General features: G+C 34.9%; 1 protein-coding gene across 1 annotated transcript in view; it reads right to left on the bottom strand.

Moving 5' to 3' along the window:
• The window catches only part of Trhn (tryptophan hydroxylase), a 46,185-nt gene extending 33,467 nt beyond the window's left edge, over positions 1-12,718 (bottom strand). The window contains exons 1-4 of the mRNA XM_069836562.1: positions 12,599-12,718; positions 7,868-7,999; positions 3,823-4,042; positions 564-661 (exon numbers count right to left, since the gene is read on the bottom strand). Of these exons, the coding sequence (XP_069692663.1) occupies positions 564-661; positions 3,823-4,042; positions 7,868-7,999; positions 12,599-12,682 (534 nt within the window). The 5' untranslated portion in view covers positions 12,683-12,718. The remainder of the gene's footprint in view (positions 1-563; positions 662-3,822; positions 4,043-7,867; positions 8,000-12,598) is intronic.
• Positions 12,719-12,994: the final 276 nt, after the last annotated feature.

A 12,994-nucleotide genomic window follows, 5' to 3' on the forward strand; every position in this document is an offset into this window, starting at 1 on the left:
CATACGCCGCACCTCAAACATCCCGCGCATCGCAGACCGCGCAGGGAGTGGACCGCTAGTAATTCGCCATTTTCTCGCCTCTCGTCATAATATTGTCTTTGTATAAAGATATTAATTGTCGCGAAACGAGTAAACATACAACAAGGAACTGCGTGTCTCCCGTCATGAGCTTAATTTTCTTACGAGTGTAATTTATATTCACGTTTTTCCGTTCATACACCTCTAGTTTACTAATCAGCGACAAATAAGATGAAGCACTAAATTATACATCGGCAAGTTTTACTTCTTTGTCCGAGAAAGTTTAATTACAAACTCATAGGAACCTTACTCTGTATAATTTATCTAGTTCATCAAAGTTGTGAATCCTGTCTGAATTCAGACCTGTACTTCATGACATTTTAAATTCTGTAACGCTTATTGGCAGAACCGCAGAATAACCAAGTATTGCGAGACACTATTTACAGAATGACCACTTATGCTCAGATGTTCAACTAATTTCATTTTTAGATTTCATTCTCCACTGTAGAGAAATTAGATCCGAAATATCACTGAACGGTACATACCGGGTGGTCTGCATCTAGTTCGGAGCCGTACATCAGAACCCGTTGAGCGTTATCCAGGTCTGAGATCTTCCGCGGAAACCATGGCATCTCGCCAAAATCTGAAAACAGGAAAGTAAAATAAATGGTGTCACGGCAGAAGATATCTGTAGAATTTTCTGTTGACAAAATACCTTAGACCTATCATAAGATAGAGTAGACCTACAAGGATATCAATGAATGTATGCATACAAGCATTATTACAGGATAAATCTCAAACGTACATATTTTCATATTACATGATACACATATCTTTAAAAATGTGAGAAACTTGACATACTGTGAACGTAACCGGACCGACGGAATAATCAAAGTCTCCGAAATGAACCACTGCGCAATGCCACGCCCACATTCACAAGATAACGAGTAATCTATTGAAATTGTTGTAGTTTCGACTGCTGACGTAGCCCATTTCGAAATGTCAATGTCGTTGTTTACATTCGAAAGCAATTAGAAAATAAGCTGGTAAAATTCGTGTTCTGGGAATAATAAGTTAATTAAGTAGTAAAATATCGCTGCAATCGAAAAGTATTGGGAATAAATTGAATAAGGAACAAAAAAAAAAAGGTTTCCTTCCCAGGCAGGATTCGAACCACGAAAGTCTTAGTTACCAGTCTATCTTGCTGTCACTGTGAACAAGGCTCTGAAATCAACTACAAGGGTCGGTCCGGTTTTTTTTTGCCACTACTGTACACTAACGCACAGGTAAACAAAACTCAACGCTCCACCTCACTCCATCTGTACTCCGTTGCACTGTAACTTCACTTCATTCTTAAGTTGTCTCGGATCCGAAGCCTGCTCATCACCATCGTTATCATTGCACCAATACTCCACTATCACTCACTCAGATCACCAGAGCAAATAAAAAATGGCTGAAAGTTGTACTCATTGCGTGTAATGAAGACTTATTATTCACACAGTGAAAATTGTTTAGATCCCAAAAGTTGTAAATATCCACCATTGAAAGAAGCCACGTATGTGAAATATCTGGGTATCATTATTGATCAGAATTTAAAATGGCTTCATCACATTACTTATCTTTGTAAGAGGCTTCGTAAAACAATTTATAAATTCGTTAATCTTCGATGCTACTTACCCATTACAGTTCTACGAAATGTTTATTTGGCCATTATTCAGTCTTCATTCAATATGGTATAAATTGTTTGGGGTGGAAGTACCAAAATTAATCTTATTCCGTTAAATTTACTACAAAAACGAATAATTAAAATTTGTTTGAAGAAACATTTCGATTATCCAACTAAATTAATTTATTCTGAATTTAATGTATTTAACACTGAACAAATTTATAAGTATACGCTATTAAAATTTTATCATAAAAATCGTAATAAGTTTGTATTACAGACACATAATTATGACACAAGACGAAATATTAATTCAACATTAGTAGAACCTAAGGGCCGTATTAATAGACATTCTTAGCGCGGGCTTTCGGTGGATGATCAGCGAACTAACGTTTTTCGTATTCATAAACCATTGTCAGCGATATGATATGATATGAATCCTGTTTAGCACGCTCGTAGCCCGGGCTAGCGAAATGTCTATGAATAGCACCCTATATGTCTCACATCTGCTGGTCTAAATCATAGCATTAATTTTGGCCCTCGGTTGTACAATGCTTTAGAACCCACTAACATAGAACAAGAAAATTAGAAACGTGCTAATATCTTCAATTTGATTAAATAAATTTATAGCCTATGTGTATGAATTAATCAACCTATATTATATTTGTATTCTATAATTTTGAAATATATATATATATATATATATATATATATATATATATATATATATATAAATTGTCCTACTTTTCACGTGCGATACTATTCTTCTCTAGTGTTAATATTATATTATACAGGGTGCGTCAGAAAGAACGGATGGATTTCACATGGCAAGAAAATTGTAAAGATTCATCAAATCAAAAATTTATTGTTATCAACATATTCACCAATATATGCAGTTTATTTATGTAAAACAACATTATCCATATGATGTCCTTGGCTTTCAATACAGGCATCGAGGCGTTTTCTGATGTTCGCCATCACTTTCACAGTCATAGCTGGTGCAATTGCCACGATTTCTTCACGAATCGCTGTCTTCAGTTCGTCCAGTGTATGTGATCGATGTTTACAAACTTACGCCTTCAAATGGTCCCAAAGAAAGAAGTCGCAGGGCGCGAGATCTTACCGCAGCCTCGGACAATCTCAGTGCAATAGAATTTCGTCCAGGTGATTTCTTCTTTAATGTTGAACCTATGATACGAAATGAAGCCACCACCGCAAAATTGTATTCCGAGTTGGAATCCTAGCATGACATCCGATGTCGAAATGAGTCCTGAGTGGCGATCACAGACTCTTCATTTTTCAAAAATGTCTCTACGATGAAAGCACGTTGTACACCAGACTAACACCATATTCTCAACTGAAACTGCATTCTATGGCTGACCCAACAGTCGTGGTCCCCCTCACTATATCTCTCTCCTCGTTGCGTATCGATAGTTTGAAATCCATCCGTTCTTTCTGACGCACCCTTCATAATTCCATTGCGCTGAAATTTAAATTTTATTTCTTATTTCATTTTATTTATTTATTTTTTATTTTCTATATTTCTCTTATAACTTAGTAGTAATTTGTGAATATACACAAAAGCCGCCCTAAATAAGGGTTCGATAGATCGGCCTACTAATCAATTCATAAAGAATAATAAGTAAACAAAACAATTTTGTGACACTTGAAAAGAAAAAAAACATTAAGATAAATGATAAGAAAACATAGGAAATCATTTACAATAATAATTTTGTTGGGTACAAATGATTACTAATTATAGCTAAGGATGATTTTAACACGTGAGATCCTATGGCATCAATCGTTGCATCAGAAATTTTATATTGTTTAAGTTGATTTAAAGTTTCGCCTGGAATCGTGCCACGGGCACCGAACATGAGCCCAAAAACTGTCCAGTGTGTGATGTGGTATTAAATAATTTCTGTAACTGTGATTTTAATTTTATTTCCTATTTTATTTTATTTTATATTCTCTTATAGGCCTATTAATATTATATCTGAACTGCGACCGAACACGAGCGCTGTTCATTCGGTCTCAAATTTTGTTAATACTACTGTATCTCCTTTTTATATTGATTGTATTATTTTATTTCTCTTTCTCTTGTTTGTAATTATATTCTTTATTCTTTATTCTTTACTCACCGAAGCTGGCGGCGGCGGAGAGCGGCGTGGGCGGCAGAGGCGGCAGATCGGCGCCGTCCTCGAACTGCGCCAGGTTGATGGCAGCCACCTCTCGGCGCAGCAGCCCCACCAGCTGCTCCATGCGCTTATTGTCGCACTGCACGTCCACCAGGATCTCGAACTCGGACTGGCGCCTGCTCGAAGGACGAGACTCGATGTGCAGCACGTTCACCCCCAGATCCTGCGGACAACGACCCAGCGACTTGCTGTATGCGTCTCCATCAAGCATATTGCGCTTGTAACTCCATACGACGCATTTTCACACTTAGGCTATATAGACATTGTTTCTGCAACAATATTGTTATCATTATTGCTTCTTTAATCGGTTATTTCAAGACTCTGATCAACTACTAGACCAGGAGCCGTCATCTCAGTGCACTATGGTGCAGGCACAGTTTGCTCGCTGCTCAGTTCTATCCCTTAGGGTACGTACACGTTGGAGCAACGATAAACGATAAGAGAAACAATCTAGCGATGCTTTGGTATTATCAAAGAATCAAGTGTTCATATTGGAGCAACGAGAACGCGGGAAGCGAACATTTTGATTTGTCAACAGTAATCTCACTAGAGGTTTTGATTTATCTAGAGAAAATCAAAACTCGAGTGGGATTTAATTGACTATTACACAATTAGAAAAAAGTATATAAAGATTAGAAGTAACGAAGTACTCCAATACAATAAAATATTAATTGGCTTACGAAAATACAACTGTCTTCAAATGTATTATTGTACCATCGCAACATTACGCTAGATGGCAGTAGTGTTTTATGATTATGTTTTCTTGTTACCGGTATCAGTTGTGCCAACTATGGAATCTTCATTGAACTCTGTGGACTGTTACTAGTCAAGAAGGCTTTGTTGATTCAGTTTCATTTTTATTAAAACATTTGCATTCCACTTCAATCATCCGGATCCCAGTAATCAACGTCACTTGACAGATGATTTTCAATAAATCTTAGTATTAAACAATCTCTGATACGTGACTATCCATAATATAATATAGCAGAAGCTATAACAAACATAACCTAAATAATATAAACAAGTGTTAGACAAGTTTTAATTAGGGATGATGAAATAAACAAGAAACATTTTAATTAACGATGATGAAATAAAAAATAAACATGAATAATTAAAAAAAAACAATTATTGAAAGTACAATTTTCAAATTTGAATGTTTTAGTGGTTGGTGGTTCAGTTGATGTTATATTGGACGTGTGCGTAAAAGAAGTGAACTCGTTGATGTACATGGTGTATCCCTCAACTTATTCAGGATTTCCGAATGATGCTCTTCATATATGACCAGTGATCTTTATTAATTCTTGTTCTTGAATGCCAATGCGAGTCATATTTGAAAGTGCTGTGCATTGACTGGAGTGGTTTGTAATTTTCTGTTTTTTTTTTTTTTTTTTGACGTCCAGACCAGTGCAGTTTGAAATGTTGGCAAACAAAGAAAGAAATGCTAGGGTAGTGATAAAAATAAACAAATGCTAGGGACGTGATAAAATTGTGCGATAAGCAGCCATGATTGGTTGAAAGACGTCCTTTCGTACCGTTTTATAGGTCGAAAGTAGTGTGACGTAGTAAAAGTGTAATAGTCAGTAGAAGATATTCTATGCATCCACTTAATGAAAGAAGATATATAGAAAGTATCAGCAGCTAAGTTCAAGGTTAATGTAACTTAAATACGTACAAAATTCAACCCGTTTCTCACCCCAAAGATAGTATAAATTCGTTGTGTTGTGATTGGTTCTTGTGATCACATAACATATGACGAATAAATACACAACTGATCAATTTGTCAATATCTACAATAATTAATTTAATAAGACGAAATAATAGTAAATCGATTAATATTCGGATATATTGATAACCACCGGTATTTATACAGAATTATTATCTTAATCGCAGATCATATGAACGACAAGAGCGAAGAAAATGGAACTTTGCTTTTTCGTCGCTTTTATCGTGTATCTTCGCTTTTATCGTTACTTCAATATGCACACCTCAATAACAATGCATGCTTCAATTCTCTCTGATATAGCATCGCTGCTTCTTTTATCGTTTATCGTTGCTCCAACGTGTACGTACCCTAAGACATCAACTGTGCAGCAGGAGGTGGGGGGAAGGAATCGGGTGATGGAAGTGGCGTCCGTTCACTTGTTCAACCCTTTTAATCAGTCTCTAATAATTATAATAAACACGGAAGAAGCATGTACTTAATTTATTTTAAGAGGAACTGTGTAATAAGTAAATCACTTTTCAGTTTAAGACAAGAAACAATATGTATTTTTCCGTTGTGTATTGTATCGGTTTTGAAAGTAAATAGTTCTTTTTTATATTAAAGTAATTGAGAACTTACAGACCTATAGGCATAATGCATTTTTACTATTACGAAATATTAAACAAATCGAATCCATTAGTAATATTTAAATCATGTTATCCTATTCCTTTGTTCAAGAGTCGTCAATAAAATAAAATAAATTATCCATTTCTTATCTGCACTATATATCACAAAACCAATTATTTGTCATTATGTATAACATATGAAACATATTATCGATTCTGTTATAAGGCTAATGTAGGCTTAAATTATTTTATTACAATGTAAATAACAAATTATAAAAATTTATTTTCGCTGTTCCTTAGGATTGGTTTACCTGGATTTTTAAATCACTTTTTAGTTTAAGACAACAAGCAAGTTGTACTTTTTCGTTATGTATTGCAGCGTTTTTGAAAGCAAATAGTTTTTTTTTCACATTAAAGTAACTGAAAACTTACAGACCTATAACGCATTTCCACTGTTACAAAATATTAAACTAATTGAATCCATTACTAATATTTACCCTGTGTTATAAATCCTGTCATGCTATTCCTTTGTTTAAGTGTTGTCAATAAAATAAAATTAATTATCCACTTTTTATCTGACACTATATCACAAAACCAATTATTTGTTATTTTGTATAACATATGAAACATATTGTCGTTACAAGACTGAAGTAGGTCTAAATTATTTTATTACACTGTAAATAACAAATGATAAAAATTATTTTCGCTGATCATTAGTATTGATTCTCCTGGATTTTTTAATTCGTTTTTCCTTCACTAACTGGTCAATGTTAGGTATCAATGCTCGTGTAGAACATAATCGAAGAAGGCATTGTAAATTTTGGATAGAAAGTTGGCTTCTGTGATGGGATTCGTTGGCTTGGCTCGACACACTGCTATCTCCTCAGCCAGCGTCTCGGCGCTCCGAACTAGTAAACAGGCCAGTTGACGATGGCTGTACTAGACCATTTTGCGTCGATGGAGTTCGTGAGAGAGAGAGATGATATTTGGCGAAATGTGGCCGAGTAAAATTCTCCTTGTGATTACTAGAGAACGGAATCTTATACCTTGCTCCAAAACATGACCGGCTTCGGTTAGTTGCGTCCCCACAAGTAAGAATCAGGTTAGTTGCGTCCACTCACTGACTGTTTCAATTACCGGTCAGTTGCGTCCCTTAGCGTTCGTAAAGCAGTCTATTAGCGTTACCCAAGAGACACCATGAGAAGGTTGAACTGCATGGACTTCCAGAAGCTGTTTTTTTATGCATGTACCCACTGGAAATATGTAGTTTTGTTTAGTTTCCAGGAGTTTTCTTCAATTTGGCGATAACTTATATTCATTTATTTTATTTATTTTATTTTATTTTATTTTATTTTATTTAGCTAGCTAGCTAGTGAGTACAAATTAAAATTATAAAACAAAAATGTTTCTAGCCACTACGGTAAGAGCGACGCTCGTGTACGGTTTAGTCTTCGCCAATAATATAACATAAAATTTACAAGAACGGTTTACTAAATATAGTAAGTAACTTAATTCAAACCAATAAATAACACACAAGAGCAAAAAAAGAAAAAGAGAGAAAAACACATTTAATAGAACTTCAATTCAAAGCAGTAACAGTAGAGCTGTTACTGATTACAGCTCATTCATACTGGCCTATTGTTACATCCTTGTGTCTTACCTGAAAGACTTGCAATGCTCTTGCCAACCCTCCGACTTGGTTCTTGAGAGAGAATACCACAGAGTTGAGGGGGTCTTTTGCTTCATCCTGGAGGTCGTCGGGTCTCGGAGTCGCTCTAGAATGCCCAGCACTCTGAAAATCGACGGAACTTACTTAAGACACTGACAAAACTGAATAATGTTATATTTTAACTCACATAGTAGCACTTCTGTGCTACTCATGGTGTTCATTTTATTTGTATACGTTCCACAGCAGTAAATGCAGGAACTTTACTGCAATACAAGCATCGGCCCTTATCTTTCATATGCAGTAGAACCTCTATTATTCGTGGTAATGAAGGGGGTGGACTGAACGGTTAATCGAAAAAAATCGGATAATCCGTACCATGAAAGATTTTCATAAATAAAGTGCATAATATTTAGGCCTATACTTTCGTAATTTCCTCCGTGGTGTTGTGTTTAACATGCTAGTTAGTGGATCAGAAGTTCACTAATTTAAGTCTAGTTATCAGTGTCGGGTTTTAAGGGCTAAGGGAACTCCTTGTGATGATTGTCCGCCGAAAAATAGGAGTAGAGGTCTCATGTTGTAGATTTACACAGTCGTACTTTATAATATAATATATTATAATTTACCTTTTTTTATTAAATCGCGCACAGTTGTAACACTAATCTCGTATTGTGATTCGATAAGAGATGAAGTTTCTGCTTTCCCAAATCTCTCAATTATTTGCTATTTTTTATATTTAGCATAACACGTTTCCTTTCGACACCCATGGAAGATATTTTACATATTATGTTACACAGTACATCCATTACAACCGTAGAAAAGGACTGAATTGTACACGGGTTTTGCAATTGTGTGGAAGTTCTTGGGGTCATTTCCTAGAAACCAGGTAGTGACTATTTTACAAGTTGGGAAAAACTTTCTTCTAATCGTGTAATACTGAATTAAATCCCACCCGAGTTTTGATTTTCTCTACATAAATTAAAATCTGTAGTGAGATTATTGGTGAAAAATTATTTCATGAATTAAAAAAAATTGTGACTCTCTATTTAGACTAAGCTGAAAGAGCTAATTAATTTTTATTCCCATGGCTATTACAAGATTTTGATCAAACATTAACTAAACACTTTGAAAAATTTGTCGCAAGCATCTTTTTTTTAGTGATATAAACTTACAATGTATTTAAATATATATAATTTCAAAACTATTAACCCTAATTGCACCAAATTTTGTACAGATCTTGTTATTGTAGACATGTTTATGTAGTTTAAATTCTTATGAACTTGGATGAAAATTGTAGAACTTTTAAAAATCATATAAGCGTCCTCTTAATACTCAACACAAATTTCTTTTATGAAATATTACTTTCTGACTTCTTCGAGTACTGTAGTCTGAACTCGCAATAATTGTAGTAATGCCGCATTTCGATTATTGTGACGTTTTGTTAAGTGACCTAAGTTCTGAACTGTCAGTCAAGTTACAGCGAGTTCAGAATATGTGCGTCAGATACGTATGCAACATCCGACGATATGATCACATATCACCGTCCTTCGCAAGTATTTCTGGTTCCGATTTAAAGAACGTAGAACTTTACACTCCTTGTCATTGCTCTTTCGAATTCTGCACACCTCAACACCAAATTACCTTTCGTCTCGTTTCTCTTATCTATACTCTAACCACGACGTAAATACCAGATCACTTATCTGTGGCGCGTTAAGTATACCTATTCATAGAACATCTCGTTATTCATCATCTTTTACAGTATCCACCTCGCGACAATGGAATTCCCTGTCACAAAGTATTAGGGGCTGCAAGACAATAAACACTTTTAAAAACAGCTTAAAAGATAACCTTATTAGCATTTCACTCCAATCATACTGACAAACTATCACTGTCTACATTGTTACTCCTTCCTTTAGACATGCATCCTGATAGTGCTGTATTTTCAAAATTGTCTCATAATAATCTCTTTCTATTATCTGACATTATTTGAAATATATTAACATTTTATGTATTTTAGCTTAATTCTGCTACATAGTTTGTATTTCAATGTTTAATTAATAGTTCATAGTATTTTGTTGTTTAATTCGTAAATAACTCTTGTATACATGTAGCTCTTATCTAAATCAAATTGTTGAATTCTTTGTAAGTTCATACATATGTATGTATACTTTTTGCTGGTTGAGTGGAAGAGAAAGCCTTACGGCCTTAAGGGAAGACTCCACTGAAAATCATTAACATTTTTCCAAATTTTTTTTAGCTATTTCACTTATTGAGAATTTATATTTTCATACCCCAAATGGATTAAGCTCAATTCTGATTACAAATACTCGTATGTTTACACTTTTTAAATTAAGGCTGGAAGGGGTCGTGGAATTTAAAGAGCTGTCAAAATTGTTTTTCATCGAAGAATTCTTTTTTAAAATTTCTGATTACAAATCTAGTAACTTTTTGTTGGCTCCCTGAAGTTACTAGATGAATGTAGCGGAGGAGAATATTAATTTACATAAATATTAATTTTATTTTCAAATCTATGTTTCTGTGTTCATTTTTGTTGATTCAACACTAACATTTTTGTGAGAAATGCTGCTAGTTTATTTCATTAATATTTTATTTAAGAAAAATATGAATAAAATAAACTAGCAGCATTAAGAAATATATTAATAAAATAAACTAGCAGCATTAAGAAATATATTAATAAAATAAACTAGCAGCATTTCTAACAAAATAAATGCATATAAACATGCAGCTTAATTTAAAAAAGTGTAAACATACCCGTATTTGTAATCAGAATTGAGCTGAATCCATTTGGGGTATGAAAATATAAATTCTCAATAAGTGCAATAGCTAAAAAAATTTGGAAAAATGTTAATGATTTTCAGTGGAGTCTTCCCTTAACTCTGCCAGCTAAAATAATAAATTATTATTATTATTATTATTATTACTTACTTACATACTTAATTACAAATGGCTTTCAAGGAACCCGAAGGTTCATTGCCGCCCTCACATAAGCCAGCCATCGGTCCCTATCCTGTGCAAGATTAATCCAGTCTCTATCATCATATCCCACCTCCCTCAAATCCATTTTAATATTATCCCCCCATCTACGTCTCGGCCTCCCCAAAGGTCTTTTTCCCTCCGGTCTCCCAACTAACACTCTATATGCATTTCTGGATTCGCCCATACGTGCTACATGCCCTGCCCATCTCAAACGTCTGCATTTAACGTTTCTAATTATGTCAGGTGAAGAATACAATGCGTGTAGTTCTGTGTTGTGTAACTTTCTCCATTCTCCTGTAACTTCATCCCGCTTAGCCCCAAATATTTTCCTAAGCACCTTATTCTCGAACACCCTTAACCTATGTTCCTCTCTCAAAGTGAGAGTCCAAGTTTCACAAGCATACAGAACAACCGGTAATATAACTGTTTTATAAATTCTAACTTTCAGATTTTTTGACAGCAGACTAGACTATAAAAGCTTCTCAACCGAATAATAACACGCATTTCCCATATTTATTCTGCGTTTAATTTCATCCCGAGTGTCATTTATATTTGTTACTATTGCTCCAAGATATTTGAATTTTTCCACCCCTTAGAAGGATAAATCTCCAATTTTTATATTTCCATTTCGTACAATATTCTGGTCACGAGACATAATCATATACTTTGTCTTTTCGGGATTTACTTCCAAACCGATCGCTTTACTTGCTTCAAGTAAAATTTCCGTGTTTTCCCTAATCGTTTGTGGATTTTCTCCTAACATATTCACGTCATCCGCATAGACAAGAAGCTGATGTAATCCGTTCAATTCCAAACCCTGCCTGTTATCCTGAACTTTCCTAATGGCATACTCTAGAGCAAAGTTAAAAAGTAAAGGGGATAGTGCATCTCCTTGCTTTAGCCCGCAGTGAATGGAAACGCATCTGACAGAAACTGACCTATACTAACTCTACTGTACGTTTCACTGAGACACATTTTAATTAATCGAACTAGTTTCTTGGGAATACCAAATTCAATAAGTATATTATATAAAACTTCTCTCTTAACCGAATCATATGCCTTTTTGAAATCTATGAATAACTGATACACTGTACCCTTATACTCCCATTTTTTCTCCATTATATGTCGAATACAAAATATCTGGTCAATAGTTGATCTATTACGCCTAAAACCACACTGATGATCCCCAATAATTTCATCTACATATGGAGTTAATCTTCTCAAAAGAATCTTGGACAAAATTTTGTACGACGTCAACAAAAGTGATATTCCTCGAAAGTTACTACAGTTAGTCTTGTCCCCCTTCTTAAAGATAGGTACGATTATGGACTCCTTCCATTGTTCTGGTACAATTTCCTTTTCCCAGATAGCAAGTACAAGCTTATAAATTTCTTTAGATAATGCGCTTCCGCCCTCTTGTATTAATTCTGAGAATTATATCTCTTATTATTATTATTATTGTTATTATTATTATTATTATTATTATTATTATTATTATTATTATTATTATTATTATTATTATTATTATTTTAATATGATTCCTAAATCTGCACTTAGATTTCATGAACTCCGTTGCTAGCTCTATAATAATATAAATGTGAAGAACACAGTAAAGATTCCAGACAAAAGAATCTAATTGAAAGGGTATTTTGTCAAAACCAAACTAAAATGTCTAATTTCTGCTGAACCTCCTGTCATCCTTTACACTTCCATTGAGATGGTACGCACCTGGGAGGGCCCGTCTTTGAGCGCCCACTCCTCGCCCGTGCGGTACAGCCACAGGCCCAGCAGTCCCTTGCCTGAGCCGCTCATGCTACCTGTTGCTACTGACACGAGTGACGCTGCGCCCGCCCCGGCGTCGGTAATAAACGGCACGACGCCGCGACGCGCAGCGCCCTCTCGGCCCGAGGCCCCATTGGCTGGCCACTACCAAGAGCCTCAACTTCATCCCACGCTTCTACCTCTTCAACTTCATCTTCCTTTTCTTACTCTTAATCTTCTTCTGATTTTTTTTTTCATTTCTTCCCCCCCACATCTTTCATAGTCATCCCTTTCCTACTTTTTATTCACACTTCTTTTTTCTTCTTCTTAATTTATTCCTATTTCACTGATATTTTCGTTCTT

The sequence above is a fragment of the Periplaneta americana genome, chromosome 1 (assembly GCF_040183065.1).
Source record: "Periplaneta americana isolate PAMFEO1 chromosome 1, P.americana_PAMFEO1_priV1, whole genome shotgun sequence".
NCBI lineage: Eukaryota > Metazoa > Arthropoda > Insecta > Blattodea > Blattidae > Periplaneta > Periplaneta americana.